At 46.4% G+C, this 22,138-nt stretch overlaps 1 protein-coding gene across 4 annotated transcripts; it reads left to right on the top strand.

The window, feature by feature from the left end:
- Positions 1–3,550: 3,550 nt before the first annotated feature.
- DDX6 (DEAD-box helicase 6) lies at positions 3,551–22,082 on the top strand. 4 transcript variants are annotated; one of them, XM_075521329.1, is made up of 14 exons: positions 3,551–3,665; positions 5,859–6,322; positions 7,873–7,936; positions 8,415–8,519; positions 9,808–9,937; positions 10,422–10,568; positions 10,808–10,906; positions 11,646–11,764; positions 12,203–12,331; positions 12,662–12,778; positions 14,364–14,427; positions 15,353–15,454; positions 16,224–16,403; positions 17,786–22,082. In XM_075521329.1, the coding sequence occupies exons 2-13, from the start codon at positions 6,123–6,125 to the stop codon at positions 16,397–16,399; spliced, it is 1,452 nt and encodes a 483-aa protein (XP_075377444.1). In that variant the 5' UTR covers positions 3,551–3,665; positions 5,859–6,122; the 3' UTR covers positions 16,400–16,403; positions 17,786–22,082. The 4 variants fall into 4 exon arrangements, with proteins under 4 accessions (XP_075377444.1, XP_075377443.1, XP_075377445.1 ...); XM_075521328.1 differs by having other exon boundaries at positions 3,551–3,668; XM_075521330.1 differs by having other exon boundaries at positions 3,590–3,608.
- The last annotated feature ends 56 nt before the right edge of the window (positions 22,083–22,138 follow it).

Raw genomic sequence — 22,138 nt, 5'->3', positions numbered from 1 at the left:
CTTTGAAGACACCTGAGATGAAATGCACGGGCCTGGTCCGCGTGACCATCACCCTCCGCCTCGGCGTCTTCCTGGCTGCTTTAACCTCAGTGACCTGCGGACGTCTTCTGCTCCTTCTCCCGCTGCTTCGCCCCTCGCCTTGGCTCAGGGGGGCATGCAGTGGCTTGCCCAGGAAAGCATGGCCTCAGCGGCTGCTCTGCAGGTCTAGGGAAGGGCGCCAGCTAGCAGAGGCTGGTCCGCTGTACGACACACAGTGAAGCCCCTTGATTATACACCTTCCCGCAGTGCTCAACTTGCCCGTAATAAAGATGGGAAATCGAGATTTCCTCTGCTCAGGGAAATGGGCGTTTTGTCCCAGTAATGTCGCAGCGTTCACGGTGTGAAAGCCCCAGTCTGGGTCAGCTGGATAGGGCGGCATCGCAGCTGGCGTCTTGGCAGAAAGCTTTTCCTCTGTGAGGAGCCGAGGCGGTTCAACAAGCGCCATGCCCATCCTCCTCTTATCTGGGCACAGCTGCACCAAAGCCTCCATAGCAGCAAGGAGTCTGGCGGGACTCGGACTGGTGAAGAAGGAGGCGGCATTATTCTGGTGAGCGCCGTTTGATTTCATCTACTCCTTCTGCTTATTAGCAGGAGCCTGGTGATCCTGATTTGATGGGGGACCTGCTGCCCCGAGGATGTCTCCATCCTCCCCTGCCTCAGGGACGTTTGCGTGCACCTGCGCATGCCCACCCGATGCACCCATCTCTGGGCACCCCTTCTCCCAAAAGTGAGAGGATGGAGAGCAGCAAAGCCGGAGGGAGGGCACGGGGAGCTCGTGCTGTGCCTCATGCCCCCCATCTCGTGGGGGGAGTACAGACTGAGTGAGCCCTATCCAGCATGGCTTGGCTGTCCCGAGGCCCTGCGCTGCCAGGGCTGTGGGGTGAGGCAAGAAGTGGGGTACCACTGTGCCCAGGAGACAGAGAGGTTAGGAAGGATGTTTTCACTCAGCTAGAACTGGAGGGTGGAGCACTCAGCATCAGGGACTTCCTTTAAGGGCTAGCAACAAGGGTGCTGCTCCCCGCAGCGGGGTGCAGACCGGCTCTGTCTTTGAGACAGCTTGTGACTTTCAACAAATGCCACCCCCCCACCCCCAGCCCCAGCTACCCCATGAGCAAAGCAGAAATACTGTGCAAAGTAAGGTACCACGAGTCCGTAGGTGACAGGGATGCTGCAGAACCTCTCGGGCCAGAGGGACAGTCTGCAGGATGTGGCTACGGGGAACCGTAGGCTGGAAACACCTCCCAGGCTGTGAGCTTGGCCCTCAGATGTGGCGTGGGAATGACAGGGGTTCAGGGAGCACACTCCAAAGCAACAGACACAAATGATTTCACTCGCAAACACATACGACACCGAGGAGATGACTGCTGTCGTACAGACATGACCTACAGGATCGATGTGTTGCTGTAACACGAAATGTGGGAAAGATGATAGTGAGAGAGAAGAGCATGGGAGAAAAATAAATGGGAAGAAGAGAAACTCAAATGGAAAATAATGTCACTTCACAGGCAGGTAAGGAACTGACTATGGATGGAAATTGTTGCAATATTCAACGATAAATATTTGAGGAATGCTTTGGTGTCTGTACACGGGAATTCCTGGCTGAACTCTGATTTTCTGCCACGGGCATACACTCTCACTGGAGAACCGCTCTTGTATTGTCAGGAACATGAAATTTTGTTAACATGTATAAGGTAGTCTGATAATAAGAAATTATTCAGCTTTACGTAAGGACAATAAAATGCACTACTCGCGCATGAAGTTGCTCTGTTCTGTCTAACTGTGTGACTCACAAGCACATCTAGTGACCAGTTTGACACTACACTGACTTTCTGAGCTCTGCTTGAGAAAAGCCAGATTGCTTCTGGCTCCTGAACCTTCTCACCTCTAATGTTTTCCGTCTCTTATTTGCTGTTGCTGTAACTAAAGCTTTGCGAAGCATGTGCTGCCTGCAGATGTTAGTCATATTTCCTAATCTGTTAATTTCTGTTGTCATTTGTTCTTTTAAGGTTAGAGCGTCCTATTTCCCGTACATCTCATTGCGAAGCGCGATGCTGAGCCCTGCGAAGAGCTGATATGAAACACCGGTCCCCATGCAGCAGGACCAGAGAACGAAGGTCGTGCCCAGCGTGTGCCTCTGGCTGCGGGAATGGGGGAGTCACGGCTTCTCCAGCTGTAGCGGCTGTGCCCTTCGGCCAACCAGCGGCATGATGAGCTGGCACAGCAAGAAACAGGCGAGGTGCAGCTTTTCTGCTCCCCTGGCATTTGAAGGTGCAATGCCTGACTTTTCAGGCTCCTTTTTCTCTTGCTGTGCTTGCAAGAGAAGCGTTAAAAAGAAAGAGGGATGCATCGGGTGGGAGAGAGGCTTACAAGGGAGCTCCGCACCAGGGGCGACCTCTCTGCCCCAGGGGCTGGCAGCTCAGGACAGGCCAGCAGCCCCGCAGCAGAGCATCAGGTAGTCCGGGAGCAAACGAAAGACAGGAATTAAAGACAAGGCCATGCTGATCTTATTTCCTGTGAGAATCGGGCAGGAATACGTGGAATTGTTACACCGGAAGAGTCACCAGGTGTGATAGAGACAGCAGCGGAGGGAACAGCGTGGCATCTTTCTCCCGCTGTGACCCGCAGCCCTCTCGTGGCACTGGCCCCGGGTGTGCGTTTTGCTGTTGAGGGTGGGGTGAACAAAAATCCAAAAGTAGCTGTAGCTGCGGGGAACTAGGAAAAAACGGCAACGTGAGGGGAAACAGATGGGTTTCCCTGTCTTTTTGTGCCTATTTTGGAAAACCATTTGAACAGAAATTTGTCTGCAAAGCGGTTTTGGAATTACTGGCAATTTTAGGCTGGTGTTTAAGATTACATTCCTGTTGTGCCTCAGTTTGTCAAAATCCTTGTGTAAGTAACAGCTATCTGAAAAGGAAGTATGATTTCCAAGCCATCATGCTCGGTGGTTATGGCGGCTGCGTGCCACAGGAGTCGGTCTTTTATTCTTACATTTGCGTTAGCTGTGTTCTAACGACTACATAACGAAGTCACATTAACTTTCCAGGCTGTTTCTCAGGAAACAGGAATGCCTTCGTTAGTTCTGGTACGAGCTCCGAAACGTGTGCCGCTTTCGACCAAGGGAAATCACGAGCGCTGGTGGCTTCCACCTTTGTCGCTGTGTGTCCCCCTCGATTTCACAGACACGGCAGGCACGCTTCCGCAGCTGCAGGAGCCGGTAGAGGACCCGGCTGCCCCCGCTCAGGAGCGTTTCCTCGTTTGGCGGCAGCAGCCCTCGCCCCCCGCAAGCTCGCACAGGCCGGGCCACGCACGGAGGGGGTTTCCAGGCGGCGGCGGCAGAAGCGCCCCGAGCCCGCTGCCTCCGCCGCCGGCGCGGGGATCGTCCCTCTCTCCTCAGGCCTGTGGGAGCGCGGTGCGGGAGAGCCCACGCGGGGGCGGGCGGGCGGGCGGGCGTGCGTGCGTGCGTGCGTGCGTGCGTGCGGGGCGGGGCCGGCCTGCCCTGCCGGGAGGGGGAGGGCGCACGGGAGGAAGGAGGAAGCCGCCATCTTGGAGCGTCGAGTCGCCATAACAAGGCACCAAGGGGGAGCGAGAGGATTTTATACCTGGGCGAGGGGGGAGCGCGGCTGGTGGCGGTGAGGACGGGCCAGGGCACCGGGGCGGGCGCGGGTCCGCGGGAGCGGGGCGGGGGGGTTGCTGCCGCCCGGCCGAGCCTCGCGGCCTGCGGCGCGCCGCGGGAGCGGCGGGGCCTGGCGGCGCCGAGGGCCCGCGAGCGGGGCGGGGGCGGCCGGGCCGGGCCGGAGCAGGAGCGGCTGGGCCGCGGGGCCGGCGCGTGGGGCGGGGCCGCGGCGGCGCTCGCCGCCGGCCCGAGCGGCGGGGCGGCGGGCGGGGGCCGCTCCATTGTTCGCGGGCGGGAGGTGCCGGTGTGGCGCAGCTGCGTTTCGCGGGCGGCGCCGGCCCCGCCGCGGGGCCCGGGGGCCGCGCCGTTCTCTGCCGCGCCGGCGGCGACGCCGCAGTGCGGCCCGGGCTCGCCGGAAACAATGGGCACGGCGGGGGCTCCGGGCGAGCCGCCTGGCCGCTTTGTGCCGGGGCCGGCCCGGCTTTGCCGAGGCGCGGCGGGTCGGCCGCTGGCAGCGGACGGGAAGGGCCGAGCGGCGGCTGCCCTGATCGCCCGCCTACGTGGGCCGCGCCTGCAGAGCAGGGCCGGGGCGGGGGGGGCTTTTTCCCATCGGACCGCTATTTTGCGAAATGGTGGCGCGTCTCGTCTGGGAACGGGAGGGTTTGCTGGGTTCGGTGAGGCCGTGCGCTCTCCTTTAAAGCCTGCCCCTTCAAAAGGCTGTTAGGGGCGAGGGAGGTTAAGGGACTGAGAGGTTCTATCGCCTCCAGTGGGGGGGAACTCCTCGGCCTTGGTATCCCGGCCTTTTAGGCAGCCCTGGTTACTTCTGGGACTTGTCCGGTTTTTACAAAGTTCATGGGCAGGAGAAATCTCTCTTGGAAGGTGCCTCGAAACAGTGCTTCCAGTCGGGAAGAGAACTAGCAGAAAAATCCTGGGTCTGCAAGCTTTAAAGTTTTGCTGTGCAGCTAGAATTGACGCGCTCGCTTGGAAACAGCTGGGAAGTCCGGGAAGAGTCTGAATTCCTTTTCCATCCTCTTGAAACGCTCTTGAACATGCCTTGTATTCCCTGGGGAAGCGTGTGTGGTTTTTTGTGGGCACTGAAGTTAGGAAGCAGTATGCTGCTGGCTTTTCCGTTGCGTTTTCCCAAGATAGAGACGCGTCGTGATGAGAAATTGTCTGGGCAAGCCTACTTTCTGTTGCTTCCGAAAGGTTTCGGACTAGGAATGTCTTGGCTCCCTAATATCATCGGAAGGAGTTTTTCAGCTCTGGTCTGTCTCTTGCTTTATGCGAGGTGCAGGCTTTGTATTATCTCTTTCAGGTTTTGCCAACCTTCCTGTTGAAAACAGTGTCAATATTAAGTCATGTGTACCAAATGTTATCTTTTGAGCGCAATAGGAGTTACTGACAGCTGGAAGGTAACGTCACGCGGAACACATAAGCAGGAAGCTAAATATCTAGTGTAAATGTATATTACTCACTGCTTCAGTTTAGGCTCAGTCACTTAGGCTGAACAAAACAGGAAGCTCGTGTCAGCTCAGCTCGATGATATCGGTAGTTTCGCTGTTCTGAATGGTGTTAAATCCATACCCGATTTAAAAGTTTGAGTAAGCTGGTTGAGCTAATTTTTTGGGCTGGAGAAGGGTAAGCTGGTGGGGTTTTTTATTGATTTATTTTAAATAAAAAAAGGGAACATAATTTCTGTTTCCCTTTCGAAGCGAAAAGGGCAGTCAGAGTAACTTGAGGGTTTCGTCAGTTCTAACTGGAATGTCCACTCGATATTGCGGTCTTGCTTCCTGTCACAAACTTGTGCGTAATGTCATCGCTTAGCACTTTAGGGCTGCTTTGCTGTGTCCCAGAAGCAGGGGATTTTCAAGAACCGGCAGAACAATGGATGTAATGCATGCTTACTTTACCGGGGCGGGGGGGGGCAGGTAGTATTTTTCAGGCGGTTACTCCCTGGAAGGCTGCTGAAAGTACAGCTGTTTAGAAAATTATCTTTGGTGACCAAAGGTGGTGGGCTCAGCTTTATGGAAAGGGAGAAAAAAATTCGATGCGTGTCTTGATAATTATCGCTGAGAAAACAGTAAAGCGAGTACTGTTGTTGCACGCTGCCTGTGAAGATGTGGTTCTTAACGTACAAAGGTAAACTGGTGTGACTTACGTAGACAAAAATCCACATGCTAATTGTTATCGTCTGCTTCTCTTTCAGATTGAAGCAAGTGAATTCTGATATAACTCAACTTTGTTAGAGGGCTTTTTTTAAAAAAAAGTTGATCCACAGTGCATCAGAGCAAGTTACTACTTTACTTTTGAGTGACTTACAGGTGCTTGCCTGCATTGCAATAAAGGACTCATATATTGAGCAAGACTTATTTATCTCTTCGTTTTGGAGAGTCTAATAAACTGTTATTACAGTTTCTGTACTGACTTTCAAAGTTTTGAAGTCTAAAAAGACATCTTTAAGAATACAAACATGAGCACGGCCAGAACAGAGAACCCTGTTATAATGGGTCTATCCAGTCAGAATGGGCAGTTGAGAGGCCCTGTAAAACCCAGCGGGGGCCCAGGAGGTGGAGGCACACAAACTCAGCAACAGATGAACCAGCTGAAAAATGCCAACACAATCAATAACGGCACTCAACAGCAAGCACAGAGTATGACCACCGCTATCAAGTAAGTGTTTGTGTCGGCTGCCGCAAAAGTAATGGCGAAAAGTCACGTATGGGAAGGTGTTTGTAGGTTCCCATTTTAAAAAGTTTTCTTCCATTGTTTTATGACGCTGGCGGTTAGAAGTGTCCTGTGATGCGCGTTATGAAAAGAAAGCTGTGTTTCCGTGTGCGAGCTTCTCTCTGACAGCGATCGTTGCACTGTGTTTGTTGTGAAAATCGAATGTGACACTTTGCTTTTCAGAACGTGTAGCCGCTTGTCAGAGGTGGCCCACTGAGCAGCAGCAGCATCCTGTTTTCTTTGCTTTTTGCGAGTGGTATGAGAGGGAAGTTGGGGAGTGGGAAGGAACTGAACCGAAATTTAAGACAGAGGAGGAAGTGCCACCTAGTCTCAGTCCAGTTGCGTATGCTTTTCAGTTGTTTGTTGCGGTTCTTTCTCACGGTGACATATTCTTTAAAGTCTTTGTTAATCTTTTGTCATTGAGCTTAAATGGTATAGCGCTTGCTCTCCTTGGTGTAACGCTCTGGCTTTAATTCATCGAAGCCTGAGCTGAGATAATACGGTACCGCTGTGATTCCCTTCTGCCATCAAGCTGGTTTTGGAAGCGTGCTAATAAAACATGAGTGTGCTGGTTGGAAATTCTGAAAGATGTAAAAGACTCGGATGGTACGGTAACGTGTTCCTTTCCTTTTTGTCCCCGTGGTTCCTCTTCCTCCTGAACAACATTCACTTTTACTTGGTTACTCGATTATTTGCAAAGGAAATGCCAGCTGTCGTCAGAGAGTGCGTAAGGGAATACTCAGGTTCTGAAAGTTTGCCTAACTCGTTTCCCTTTGTTTTTGTTTTGTTTGGGGTTTTGTTGTTGCTTTTTTTCTTTCTTTTTCTTTTTTTTTTTTTTTTTTTTTTAATGGGTTACTCTAACGAAACCGATGAGTTGAGCTCATCAGTATTCACCCGTGGCTTCCTGGGATTGGGGAAGAGAAGGACTTGCTCTTCTCTGTACGGTGGCTTTTGAGAGAGGATGTGTGTCTAAATCTCACTGAGAGTAAAAGATGACATTTGATCAACAAGCGGAGTGTGTGCTTGCTTAATTTTCTCCCCAAAAGTGGTTTTTATCTTCTCACGTTAATCAACGGATTAAGAATAAATGTTCCCTGGGCGAGATAATTTTTCTTGTTTTCTTTTAAGCGATGAAATATTCTCGTGTGGATTCATTTTAGCCAGTTTCTGTCATATGACTAAGTCAGTGCTCGGTTTTAAATCTGTGTTCTACTGGATTGATTCAGTGCCCTAAAAACAGGGCTTGAATCATGACTGGATCAAGATTTCAGCAACCTCTCTCTGTGCTTGGCAGACTGCTGATTTTCTCTGTTTACAGTTTCCTGCCTGTTGCATCCTGCTTAGCTCAGAGAAGACTTGAGCTCATATGTGTAGGCGCTTTTAGCTTTCAGGAGGTGAAAATATTACATGTTCATCACTGTATCTAAGAAAATAAAAATGCAGAATAAAATTATTAAGCCAGATTTTTTTAAAAATTTATTTTATTTTTGCTACAGACCTGGTGACGACTGGAAGAAGACTTTAAAACTCCCTCCAAAGGATTTGAGAATCAAAACTTCGGTAAGGATGGTTGAACTGTAGGAATAAACCTTAAGTAAAAGGCGTGGGAGAAGCTGCAGTGGCAAAATATTTGTCCTAAGCAAAGATTCAAAAGTAGTTCAGCTCTCATTGTTTTAAGTGAAGAATTAATTTGTTCTCCAATGGCTTGGGAGAGGTGCTTCTCTTGGAAAGCTCAAAAACGGAGTTGACTCTGGATTTCTTGCTTTATTAGTGTTACAGTATGGGATGATTGTCAGTGTCCCTTGCAAGGCAGGTGGAGAGATGTCAGTGTACGTTCACAGTACTGTATTTGGCTATGAGAAAGCTGACGTCGCCTTCTCCGCTGTATGGTATTGCACAGATTGGTGGGAACTCCTATATAGTAATGGAATGCGCTTTGTGGTCTTCCTGCATAGGCAGTCTCTCATTGAGTCAGACCAATCTACAGCTGCGGCTTGTATGACCTAATCTTACGGATGTGCTTTTTCTGATTATTCAGGACGTGACCTCCACAAAAGGAAACGAGTTTGAAGATTACTGTTTGAAACGGGAGTTGCTGATGGGAATTTTTGAAATGGGCTGGGAAAAACCATCTCCTATTCAGGTTGTTTACAAACAGACTACTTACAAGCAGCATTTAATTTTTATAAAGTTATTGAAATCCTTATTTGTGCTTAAATGTCAGATACTCATGCCATGATTTGGGAAAATGGGGGTTGTGAACAGTAGAACTTGGTGGCCCTTTGGGAAAGGCGAGAATTTCTAACACCCGACTAAATCACTAAGTTGTGCAGTGGGTGACTTAGAGACGGGACTGCCTTACGCTTTAGAGAAGTTGACTTGGATTTTCCTCTTCACTCTGGAGGTATTAGCATGTTAATCCTCCATTCGGTAACATCCTTCACAGAAGTAATCCCAGTGAGAACAGGGCTGTTCTGGAAGTTTTCCGGAAAACTGAGTTACTGTAGGCTCGCATACCTTTAGTTGTTACAAAGATAACTATGGCTTTATCACACAGTCTTGGCTCTTTTATCGTAAGCATTTGGAAGGAGCCCAATGGAGATTATGGGAGAGAGATTAATATGTTGGCAAGTTTACTTTTCTGTCCCTCCATCTTGCTTTTACTTTTAAGGCTTGTTCTATCAAGGGCTGGCGATGTGTAAACTTCAGGGGGGTGGGGAGGTTGAACTCTCTTTTAATTGCTCTTTGGAGTATTATCATTGACAGAGCTCTGCCACTTCATCTCCTTAAGGCATCAGAAAGCTGTGGCTTTTAGGTAATTTGTCTGCTTTAAAACAGATTCTGACCATGCTGCCTTTCCAAAAGGCTGAGGGTTCTTTAGATGTTGCTGGAAAAGACAGTAAAGTGAAAAATACTTGGGGCCTGTGTTTGGATGGCTGACGTTTCAAAAGGCAAGCCTGCTGGTTTTATGAGAGGTATCTCACAGGAGCGTGCAGGTTTGAATTACCCAGGCTGAGGTGGTTCTGATGTTAAGCTATAGGTGGGTATCTTCTTCCACAGGAGGAGTTTGCTAGTGAGTGTCATTGTCTCTTTGCTTTTTTTTCTCCTAATCTTTCACTTTTTTTCCTAATGCGTCAGTATGGGTTTACCATTCCTGTGGTACCTGATCCCTGGTTCTCTTGTGACCAGGCAAGATAAGGACTTTTAAGTGGGGTATGGGGAGCAGAGCTATCGCTTTTTTGGGTAACTCTGTACTGATAGGTCTAACTCCTTCCTGTTGTGAGTCTGCGATGCTTGCAGTTGCAGGATGTTCTGTTCATGAAACAATCAGATTTCAGGCAATACTGTTAGTGAGGAGAGTTAAATTTGGCCAGCCTCTTTAGCGAGCATGGCTTATGATTGCTCATACACTGTCTGTCATTGCATTTCAGGAGGAGAGCATCCCCATTGCTTTATCTGGTAGGGATATCTTGGCTAGAGCGAAAAATGGAACAGGCAAGAGTGGAGCCTACCTCATTCCTTTACTTGAACGGCTAGACTTAAAGAAGGACAATATACAAGGTCAGTTGAGATGGATCTTACTTAGCTGCAGCCAGGTAATGGTATCGGTTGCTGTGTAGAAGACTTGAATCTAAAACTGGTCGATGAAATCGAGCAGCGTAGGTTATCTGCTTGTGCTTTCAAAGAAAATTCATGGGGAGTGGTGGAGGAGAGGTGGAATTTTAAAAGTCCCACAGTTGCTTTCAAAAGCTTGAAATGGAAGACATCTTTGAGACTTTACCGTCTTGCCCTGGAAAGTGGATTTGGAGTAAAAAGCGAAGCATGCTGGCTGGGGGACTCGCGCGGAGGGAATATCAGGGGATGGAGAACCCCTGCACAGAATTTGCCTTGTCGTAAGCAGTTTTTAGGTCTTGTTCAGGATATGCAGAGCGGAACTCCAAAACTATAGAAGTATAGCTTTCATAACATCTCTGTCTCCTCTAAGGATTAGCGTTTAAGATGCAGTGTGTTACTAGTAACTCACATTGATGCTTTTAACTTTCAGCAATGGTGATTGTTCCCACCCGTGAACTAGCCCTGCAGGTCAGTCAAATCTGTATCCAAGTCAGCAAACACATGGGAGGTGCCAAAGTGATGGCAACAACGGGAGGAACCAATTTGCGAGATGACATAATGAGGCTTGACGATACAGGTCGGAGCACTTTTGCTACACTACAGTTGCTGGCTGTTTGTGGCTTTTACAGTGTGGCAGTGGAATTGCTGCTTGTTGTTATTGTTTGCCTGTTCCAGAACAGACTACAGTGTGTCTTGTTCGCTGTTTGTATGCTCTCATGATTCTCTCAAAGTGTTCGTATGAAACGGCCGTGAATGCCGGAAACGTTGTTTTAGTCGCCTTAACCATTTTCTTTTTTTGCTCTTCTAACCTTACAGTGCATGTGGTGATAGCTACCCCTGGGAGAATTCTCGATCTCATCAAGAAAGGAGTAGCAAAAGTTGAGCATGTCCAGATGATAGTATTGGATGAGGCAAGTTGCTCGTGTTAAACGTTTTGGGATTTTAACACCAAGTTAAAGCAATGATGTGGCTCAGCGAGTCTCCTTGCTACGCACAGCAGCAAATCAAACTTTGCTTAGAGACACCGTAAGGTTACAGCTGATCCCTTTCTCAGTATTTTTGAGAAGGTATTTTGGCAGAAGAATTTTTCTGCACGTGAATCTTTTAAGAAAGCAACCTAGGAAGATTCACCTTTCCTGGTGTCTTTGCTATTCCTGAAGAACAGATTAACAGTGTATTCTGAAATGAAGGAATGCATTTCACTTGGTTTCGGTTTATAAGCAGCGAGCTGTGCTTACCACATAATTGTATATAAAACTGATTTATGAACTTCCAATAGCGCACAGGCTTTTGAGTGAGAGGTTGAGAAAATAGATAGGTGAAGGCTCTTGGGTGACTCTGATAGGAACCCTGATAACCATTTTCAATTTAGATTCCATTTATTTTTCCTGACTTTGATTCTGTCTACATCAAAGTGCTGAAAACTAGGAGAGGGTAAACTTCCTTTTCCTGGTGAATCCTGCCTCCAGCAGCTAAATGGCACATCTTTTGGAGCGTGGCACGTGCTCCAAAGGGGACGGTCCCATCATAAGGGCAGGGAGGATGCTCCTGGTGTTTTGTTTTGGTCCCTCCCCCCAATGTGGTACTACTGGAAGACTGAAATCTTGCCCCATTAATTTAACTTACTCTTTATTACTTTTGTTGTTACAGGCAGATAAGTTGCTGTCTCAAGACTTTGTTCAAATAATGGAAGACATTATTCTCACGCTACCTAAAAACAGACAGATTTTGCTCTACTCAGCCACTTTCCCTTTGAGTGTACAGAAGTTCATGGTGAGTGCAGATGTATTCATATACCCGTGATGGCGGTGCCATGGCACACGAAGTGTGTGAATGAGTGGTGTCCTAGCCTAAATCTAGGACAGAAGTTTGAAAATAATTTTTGACCCACAATAGCATTAACGGGAAAGCTAGGTACACACAGTTCTTGCCTATAAGGTACTGTTTTCCACTTTGTACATTAGTTACGTGCCATCTGCACAGATTTGCTTCCAGAGGGTGCTCCTGTTTGGCCTGCTCAGTCGCCTTGGATTTATAAGTAATCATTTGTGAAATTTTACCCACCCTGTCTGTTTTGCGTATAGCATGAAGAGCGAGTGGCTAGGTAGTGCATCCTTGCCACGGAGGAAGCTAAATGTGCCAGAGGGTGGGAAGTACTTACGTTGTTTTGCATGTAGATATGCCCGCTTTATCCTTATGTTTGTGTTTCAGAATTCCCATTTGCAGAAACCCTACGAGATTAATCTGATGGAGGAGCTGACCTTGAAGGGAGTTACCCAGTACTATGCCTATGTCACTGAGCGTCAGAAAGTGCACTGCCTCAATACGCTGTTTTCTAGGGTAAGCAGTAGGGCTGGGTCAAGAACATGCAGAAGCTTTTTTCCTTTCGGAACCAACAGTAAGACCGAGGGTGGCAAAGGCAGCCTAACGACAGTTTTTCCTTGTCAAAATGTGCTATTTCGCTGAAGCTAAAAATGCGTGCTTCTTGTCCTGCACCTTCGTGTTATAGAACTTTGTTAATTTTTTCTGCTCTGGTACCAAAATCTGTACCGTGTAAATTACCAACAGCACACCTGCTTTGCTTGCTTTCTGGAAGGGATTTAGACTTATGTCTTGGATCATTTGTTAGTAAAATGCTGTGTTTACTGAGCACACTACTTATATGTTCAGCTCCAGATTAACCAGTCGATCATTTTCTGCAACTCCTCTCAACGGGTTGAATTGCTAGCCAAAAAGATCTCCCAGCTGGGCTATTCCTGCTTCTATATCCATGCTAAAATGAGGCAGGTGAGTATGAAGTCTACAGCAGTTGATTCCACACCACCCCAGGCTTTACTGCATAGCTGAATTAAGTCTTGTGCTTGCTTTAAATTTGTACAGTCTTTGAGAACTGAAACACGTATTGCTTTGCTATCGATTTGGTTTTAGACTCCCCCGCACCCAAACCTCTTTCCAGACTATGTGGTGTAGCTGGTCAGTTGGTGTTTAAGAGTACTTCAGGTCAGGTTAAGTAGTCCAGTGTAAGCACAGATCGTGGCCAGGCCAGAAGGCATGGTTCTTGCTGCTGCTGCCTTGCTTTGCCAGCATGGGAAGCCATGGTAGACCACACAGCGTAACTGACGCAGATGAAAACGAGCCTGATTTAAAACAGAGGACAAAAACCCCACTACGCAGCCGATTGAGTGCCCTGCGTGGCTTTGCAAACGGTAAATCTTGTGCTGTGACTGCAGGGGAATCTGAGAAGTTGGGGAGCTGGCTTTGATCAAACTTTCTGGTGAAAGCTGCAACTGGCGTATGGCGACTGAGCAGCTGTGGCCTTGGTGCAGATGATGAAAAATGCCAGTGCAGCTTAGCTGGTGCAGAGGTTTCTGTTAAGTGTACGTCAGCTCACATGTCCTTGAGCTTCGGGCTCGTAAATTCCTTGTTTTTGGCAAGTGTACTAAAAGATGTCGGAAGGTTGAAGTGACGTGTGTAAAACAGTAGTACTTTGAAATATTTTTTCGTTTTACATGTAAGCTAGAATAAATTCAAATGAAAGCTTTAGAGGAAACCTAGGTTGCTGTTCATGGAACTGACAGGCAATGCCAATGTTTGCTGGGCCATATGCAGACTGCTAATTAAGCAGAAATAGAAGCGGGGTCAGTATTGAGAACAGAGATATGCAAATGGATTCCTTGAAGTCTGATTTTTGTATGCTTTTGATCAGTCAGTAGATGATCTTTGTGGCAAAATGCAGGTCTGTTTGTGCTGAAACCTTTAACTTGTTCATTCCCGCTGTTAATTTCACTCCTTAGCAGTGATATTACTTAATCTTTGTGTGGCCCAGATTGACTTGTTTGTGAGAGGAGAGTCTTCACGGACAATTGACTCGTCCCACCCCTAATTCTGAATTGGTAGGGAAAAACACTCCATACTGGAAAATGAAGTTACTGCCAACTTCAGTTTTTAAGGGAATAAATAAAACATGCATTGAATTTGGCAGGGGGCTGGGGGAAGACGATAGTCAAAATAGCAGTTTAACTTCCTTGATGCGCGTTTCATGGAATTTGTAACTTCAGATACTCCTATTCTGAGATGGCTTTGATGCAACTGTAGGAGGCTTTTAAAACACAGACAGTTAAGTGTCTTTGTCTAAAAGTGGTACCAAGGGCCCCTCTGGTAAGTTCTTTAGAATATATGGGTAAGAAGTGCTAAAAAATAGGTACTAGCAGCTTTGACTCAGCCATTCTTTAACGACCAGGGGAGAACTTTGCGTGATTGAAGTTCAGTGTTTGTAACTTGAATATACCTGAAAGTCACAGCTGTTTGGTTTTGTTTGTTTGTTTTGCTTTGTTTATATATATAATTTTTGTTTTTTATTACCCCCCCCCAGGAGCACCGCAATCGTGTGTTCCACGATTTCCGAAATGGCTTATGCCGCAATCTTGTTTGCACTGGTAAGAGTTCCTAAACATTTTCCTGTTTCTAAAGGTTGTGGTAGAAAGTGGATTAGCCATTAGCCCAGGTATAACTGATCGCTTGATTTGTAATAAAACAAACCAGTATGCTTTGGCAAGATGTCTTGGTCAAGCCCGTAGCAGGGTGCAGCACTCCTTTAGGCATGTAGATTTTTGTCTTTTGTGACAAACCGTGAAGGTGCAACTTGCTAACAAGCTGTTTTACTGTGATAGTATTTTCTGTACTACTTATGTTTTCTGTATGTTTTCACACGTGAGTGCTCTCCGAGTTGTTGGGCCGTAAGCTTTATGAAATATCGGTAGAACTGTGGCTAGGATCACCTGAGTAAGTTTTGCCGATTCTTTAAATACTTATAGTGCATCTTTTCTAAATATTTTTATAGTTTTGATTGGCCTGTGTATGATCAGAGTTCTCCATTGTGCAGCCTGTTCGGGCAGTACTGTGGCAGTGTCTGCTGATCACTACACGTGTCTGGGTCGCCTTAACAAAAATCACTAGAAGCGGAATAAAAATAGTTGAGCTGGTGGGATGTAGTTCAGATGTCAAGTCTGTTGTGACATTGGCAACGCACAATCGTGTGAGGAGATGCTTGCATAAGAAGACCTGCTCAGAAATAGTCTGACATGGAAAAAAAACTAGCTTCATGCTAATTACTTTTTTGGCATAGCTGTGCAGATCTGGTGTTTTGGTCATTCTTCTTGCATTATTCATGTTTATAATGGATAAAGAGCAAGAAGAAGCCGTAACAGAATTGCATGTGAACTGTCTTTGATACAAGGGAAGCTTCTATCTGGAAACTAGTGTAAGGCAATGTTAATCATTGTTACTCTTTCCACCCTAAGTACTATCAGCTTTTTATTCTTGTTGAAATAAACTTTCTTTATGACCTGGCTCATCTTTCAGATCTGTTTACCCGAGGTATTGATATCCAAGCTGTGAATGTGGTGATAAACTTTGATTTCCCAAAGCTGGCAGAGACTTATCTCCATCGTATTGGCAGATCAGGTGAGAGGAAAAATATCTTTTAGGTACAGCTTTGCTGATGACTGTGCTGTTTCTTAGGCTTGAATTGGCTTATGTTTTTTATTACTGTATCTGAGAATTATTTTCGGTAGCTTTGATTTTTCTGACAAATTTATTTTTGGGTATCATCTCAGGTGGTTATCCTCACAAAGATCTGAGTAAAGGGCTGTTCTCTTGAAACTGGCCTGAACAGCTTAGTGGAAAAAAAAAAAAAAAAAAAAGCATATTTTGCTTTAATCTCAGGAGACTTTACTGATGCTCCTGTTTGCAGTTTGGGAAAATTCTGTACTGAAAACTTAGGTTCCATGGTGTCTTAAGCATGGTTTTCTTCTGCGTGTGCTCCAAGGTATGTTTCTAATGTCTAGACATCAGCAAGATGTACCCTTAAGAAAGGCAGTAAACAAAGGAACTCGGTGTACTTGAACAATGTAGTTCAGGCTTGTTCAAGAACTCTGTTACTGAAGAAGGGCTGGCCGTGCATAGTGCAGTAGTGGAAGACTTTTTGTTGGTAACAAATGAGGAGGTTTGGTCAGAGCATTTTGAACCTCCTGTGTTTTCTTATTCCTGTGGCGGTATGAAACTCCATACCAAAAACTGATGTGAAAGTTGTTGAGACCTGTGGCAGGGTCTGGATTTGCTTTTATCGTCAGAGAGCGATGTTAATAACTCTGCAGTCTGCAGACTTTTTCAGTCAGTCTTCTGTTACTCAGTTCAGTGGTTTTGGTGTTTGTTTTTTTTTTTTCCTGTCAAGGTCGCTTTGGTCATCTTGGCCTGGCCATCAACTTGATCACCTATGATGATCGATTCAACCTGAAAAGTATTGAGGAGCAGTTGGGAACTGAAATTAAACCCATACCAAGTAACATTGACAAGAGCCTGTATGTGGCAGAATACCACAGTGAACCTGTAGAAGATGAGAAACAGTAAACATGTGCGTACGTAAATGCCTTCCTGAAGAGAGAAGTTGGGTTGGGTAAAAGAAGAGCTTTACCCTGAGCTTTAAACTGAGCTGATGTGTGATTGTTACTGCAGGGGAAGAGGGAAACTGATGCGCTGAAGAGGCTCTGAATGAAACTGGGGGTTTGAAATAGACTGTCAGTGCAAGGAATTCTGTGGATGTGCTGAAGCTGGGAGGGGAGGATGAGTAATTTTTAGTTGTTTTCACTGAAATGCTGACCATATGCTAAGGACACCGAAAATGGGGGAAAAGGGGGAGCGGGGAATGGTGTTTGGTGAGGCCAGGATGGCTACTGATAGCCTGAGGACTTCTTTCTGTATTGCTGAGCTAAAATGAGAGACTGGGGAGGGGCAGAGAGGAAGGTGGTCCTCAAAAAGGTGAGAAGAGAAAATGGCTAGCTGTGAGAACAGAGCACCAACAGAGGAGCTTAAGTACCTCACCAGATAGAAGGAACAGTTTCAAGCTAAAGGTGCTGCATCTTTTGCATCCTTTGGTTCTTAGAACTCTTGCAAGTAAACAAAGTAGGTGGCAAAGCTGTAATTTGTCTTTGCTGCCACTCGAGGTCGTCTACATAGCTTTAAAAGAAAATGAGGTGTCACTGTTGGAGATGCCTAAGTGTGCCCTTTCTGATCGTTGTCTGAGAAAGAACTGCTGAGTTGAGTCCTTTTATAAGAAGAAAACTCACCCTGGATTGCAGTCAAGCAAAATAGCTACAGGATGATGTTTGATCTGCTTTTAGTTAAGATGCTGTATTGTGCAAGATCAGGCACCATACCGTTTGGGTTGGAATCGTTCTTTTGTGTACTGTTCTCAGAGATCATGAATTAGAAAGAGAATCTCAGTGAAGCTGCTGAAATTCTTCTCGGGTGACAAAAAAAAAAAGCGGCCATAGAAGCAGGCCGCTAGATAGGTTCATTTTAACACTATGTCCCTTCTTTGAAATCAAGGATAGCCCTCGCCAGTCACGCCAAGCTGACTTGCAGCCTCTGCTTTGCTGGCTGAGCTTTCTCCACGTTTTTAGAAGTAAATTAAAAAAAAAAAAAAACAACCCAGGCCATGAATGTGGAAAAGGCTCTCGGGGCTTCCTCAAGGGGAATGCTATCACCTTGCCTGAGAACTATTTGCTGCTTCCCAAAGGAGAAGAAACCAGTAGGTGGTTGTGCCCCGTAGGTGTAGTAGGGCGTTAGCAGCACCTCTTTCTGCGAAGCTGTGGTTGAGCTTGAGCTGTTCCAAATGCCCTTTGCTTTTCCAGAGCTGCTACGTAGTCAGTGTGATTCATCACTTACGTTCTGGTTTTGCACAGAATTGATGTAACTGTGGGTGTTGTGGTTGTTTTCTTCACTTGTTTTTTTTAGGCTTTGATTACACATGCCAGAAGGTGAAGCCCTTTGATCCAGATCTGTGACACATCGTTTCTTTGGGGATACCCTTCTCTTTGTGGGTTTTTCTTCGTCTTTTCATTTCGGAACTATGAAGACTAAAGAGCTCGGCCTTTTTTTCTTTTTAAATTTGGCAGCAAGGAAGAAAGAAGATAAAAGGAGGAATGTCTTTTTGTTTTTCCACTTGTTTGCACTGTGTGCTGATTGAACATTAGTTGCACTAACTGCTGGTTTTAAATTTTTTTTTTTTCTTTGGGTGGGAGGGGCAGCAAGGGAAGAAGAGAAACCCTGAAAAGAGAAGAATCTTGATGAACACGAGCTTGTCTGCTATTTCAAATTCTTCAACCATCGACTGAGTGCATTTCAACTTCTCCCTGGTTACTCATCTGTTTTTAAGCTAAAGAGCTTGTTACTTATTCGTGCAAAGTGCCTTATGCTATGAGACCATTCAGAATATCACCTTTCCGACACAGCCCAAGGAATCAACAGCCGTTTTTGGTTTCAGGTCAAAGTTCCCCTCTCTTCCCCCTCTCCTCCTCCCCAAGTACTCAAGCCCAGGGCTGGGAGGTGAAACTTATTGGTAATACTACTTTTTTTCTTCAACTTTTTTTTTTTAAATTGGAGGAGTTGATATGCATCTGCAGTTCACCCACACTGTAAATACCTGTATTTAAAACAAAACCAACTTAAAATCTGGGCTGATTAGGTGCAGCATCATAGCTCCAGAAGGAAAGAGTAGCCTGTCGTCCTTTGCAGGAGCCATAAGAAAAGCCCTATGCTCTAGCAGAACACTAAAGACTGGTTTCCATAAGAGTCTCCATTAGTAGTTACAGCACTTGATATGTAGACTTGTTTCAGAGCCATGGCCCTCTTTCCTCTGGTGCAGTGTGTCCCATAGAAAATCAGATGTGTATATTGTACAAACTTTGTAAATATGATTTTTTTTTTTTCTGTTTGGGTTCATATATAACTTTTTCTTTTGTGATGAAGGTTGCTGGGGTTAAAGGGATTAGACTGATTATGGGAGCAGCTAAAGATGAGAGGGGCTCAGTTTTCTGCAACACTAAACAAGGAGAAGTGCTCTGACCTCCGTGAAGAGCAGGCCTCTACAAGCGGCCCTTGTGAGGGTGGGTTTGCTCTGGTGCTGGCAACACTGTCCTGTACCGCTCATACGGATGAGGTCACTTGCGGGGCTGCGAGGCCTCAAAATCTGTAGCTCAGCCTGTTGGGAGATGCTCTTCGATTTCCCCCTTAGAAACTTCAGGAACTTGACAAGCTCTGAAGGGGGCCACGACCTGTGTTCCACCATGGCGTGAGGGAAATCGGCGGGTGTCAGTGTTGCTGAGCAGTATACACGTAAGGCGTGGATTTGGGTTAAGAGGAAACCATAGAAAACCAATTTACATGCATAAACTGACAGATCTGGAGCTTTGTGGGATTGCTGTACTTCCTGCAGCATCGCGCGTTTTCTGCCCAGAGCGGCCTCTATACAGACTCGTGAGCAGGTAGGGGCAAACCCCTGTTCATGTCAGAAGCTGCAGAAAGCTGCTTGCCATCTCCTCTGTTTTGGCATGAATTGCTGTCTGTCATTTTGCATTGTATATTGCTGAGAAGTGCTTTCTGGGCGAGTAGTGTTGCTTTAAATTGTGCCCCTCCCAACATGCTTGATGTTTGGCCTGATCTACAGGCAAAAGGAGTGAGACAAATCAAAAACCGTACTCTTTTTAAATTCCCTTTTAGCCTGTTCACCAACACTGTCAGGAGGCACCTGGATGAATGCAGTCCCTTTTGCTCAGTCGTTTATTGCATATACAGATGCTGCACTCACCACGCTTGCTTACCTTTGAGGCAGGAATCGATTCTCTTAATTTCTCCACATTTTGACCCTTTTTCTTTGTTAAAATTCGAGTAAAACCGTTTGGAACTACAAGGTGGACTTACCCATCTGTTTCCTTGAGGATCGTAAATAGAAGCCAGGTGCCTCCTGACAACAGCTTTACAGGATGGAAAGGTTTTTGTGTTTGGGATTTTTTTTTTTTCCTTTTGTCAGCAGTGACTCCATAATTGTAGCAAATGCTGCACTAGAGTACAAACTCAAGAGCTTGGTCACAGACACTCTGTGAGCCACACAGCTTACATCTGACTGGCAGGTACTAAATGTAAACAAGTTTGGGGTGCTTTTTGGGGGTGGGGGGTGGGAGTTTGGGGGTGGTAACTTTGACCAAAAGTAAAATCTTGCTCTTGTACTGCAGCCAGCTTATGATTTTCCAGAGAGACAGAAGAGGGATCATTTTAGTGCAACAAAGACATGAAAAATGTAAATAAAAGTTTTGTATCTTACCAGGGCACACACATGTAACAAGAACAGGATAGCGTGTGTGCTCTGCTTGGACTTGTGGTAGGTTAGCCTGGTGCCATGCGGTGATGGTCCCTCTTGAAGCACAGAACTTTTGAAAGTATTACGTTAAACTTGGCCTCTAATTGAGGATTGGCACTTACCTAAACTATCGGGGGCACCATTTTTAGGTGGCTTCTTGTCAGGAAGGAAGCAGCCTCTTGGTGCTAGTAGGCTATCTCTAACAGATGCGATCTTGCAAATGGAAAGATGCTCCAAAGGACTAGGATAATCCTAGCTTTTTTGGTTTGGGGTTTTTTTTTTTGTTTGTTTGGTTTTTTAATTATTTTGTTTGGGGTTTTTTTGTTGGTTTTTTTTCCCTACCCAGGAGTAAGGAGTGTGTACCAATCTTGGCTTCCTGAGATTCTTTGCGAGCTCCTGGTTTTGCTAGTCACGTACCAGCCTTTACATTCATGCGTTAGTTGGAGCCTTCAGTGATGAGCCCTAGGTCAAATGCTTCCTCTGACAAAGAGGACGTGTGTGAGAATCTGATGTATTGTGCACTTTTCCCCTTGGAAGTCTAAAAGCGTCACTTTCTGAATCTGGTGAAATGGAGCTTCACAGCTGGGCGAGGTGGCTGTGAAGAGGGTGACGGGGAACCTTCGGCCAGCTTCCTCCAGAGAAACCATAGGCTGGTCTCTGGGTGCGCATCGTCAGGAGTGCACTGCAGTTGCTGGAGGGCTTTTCCCAAAGGGAGGGGGGTGGGTTGGTCTCAAATACATGTTTCAATTTCCAGAATGAGATGGGAGCATCTTTCCTTTGCCCTCTGTGACTTTTTTTTGTGGGTAAGAACAGGGAAGCTCAACATGAATTCATTCATGTTGCATACATGTTGGTATCAAATCATCTCATTCTGATCTTTTGTTCTTTATTTTTACTTGGGATGGGGGAGGGTGTCTGCTCCGAGGATTTAAAAATGCTTCACGTGCTTGTTGGTTTTCAGACGACTGATAGGACACAAACCTGAGCAGGTGGCTGTCCTGCTTCGGTTTCTGTTCTACAGGTTACAGAGATGCCGTGCCACATCTCCTGAGCTGCCCTGGCAGCGGTTCTTGTCCTGGTGCTGGACTTTGTAACGCTGCTGGGGCTGAGCAGCTGTTGCTTTCTGAGGACCGAGTGAATTTTGTTCCCAGGAACTCCAGCGGTCTGGCTGCCACAGTAAAGGTTGGGCACCAGTAGTCCACGCAGGGAGTTTTCCGATTGCGGTGAACTTCTGGTCCATCTTTTGTGAATCACAGTTTATCTTTGTCCTAAAGCGGGTCTCTGGACCAAAAAGCGTGCATCCGGTCTTCAAGATGAGACTTGGGCAGATGATCCTATAGGTTTTGCTCAGTTCACCGTCATGTTGCGAACGTGTCTTCACGTGGAAGCATTGTTAAATTCTGCTGCAGACAAATTAGGGAAGGGTAAGGAGGGGTGGGGGGAGGGATGGGTTTATTAAGATACAGCCTCGCTGTATTTTAACCAATAATGACGGGGAAGGGGTGGTCAGGAGAAGAAAATAGTCACTGTTCCCTTTATTGAAAGAAACTGGAACTTTTATTTCAAGAAAAGAAATGATTTGCAACTCGGGTGGAATGTCGTAATCCACCGGTCCCTAGTCAAGAGGTCAATATTCTTACTGTTAACCAGCAAACAACATGGATTAGTCCTTGAAAATGTTCAGGGGAGGGAGGGGAAAATTTGGTTTTCTGTTAAATCGGTAATTGGCAAACTCTCCAGTGGAGCTCAGATTTTGTTGAGAATGTATTTTCTATGGCTGTATGCGTGTCGCGGCACTGACTTGTGAAGAGCTTCATGAGTTCCGAGTGCAGAACAGATGAATGGTAAAATCCTGATTTTGTTGATTAAACTCAATAAAAGCTCCCTGGAACTCCAGTTTGGTCTCGTTTTTTCTTCTGTGCTGAGCAAAAAGCATGCTGACCTCTTTAGAG

This window comes from Mycteria americana, chromosome 19, assembly GCF_035582795.1.
Source record: "Mycteria americana isolate JAX WOST 10 ecotype Jacksonville Zoo and Gardens chromosome 19, USCA_MyAme_1.0, whole genome shotgun sequence".
NCBI lineage: Eukaryota > Metazoa > Chordata > Aves > Ciconiiformes > Ciconiidae > Mycteria > Mycteria americana.
This window is presented reverse-complemented; position numbering and strand designations above follow the sequence as displayed.

Coding starts and splice junctions, on each gene's coding strand:
- DDX6 (XM_075521329.1), top strand. CDS start 6,123: ATGAGCACGGCCAGAACAGAGAACCCTGTTATAATGGGTCTATCCAGT. Junction 10,569..10,807: donor AATGAGGCTTGACGATACAG/GTCGGAGCACTT, acceptor CTAACCTTACAG/TGCATGTGGTGATAGCTACC. Junction 12,332..12,661: donor TCAATACGCTGTTTTCTAGG/GTAAGCAGTAGG, acceptor TTATATGTTCAG/CTCCAGATTAACCAGTCGAT.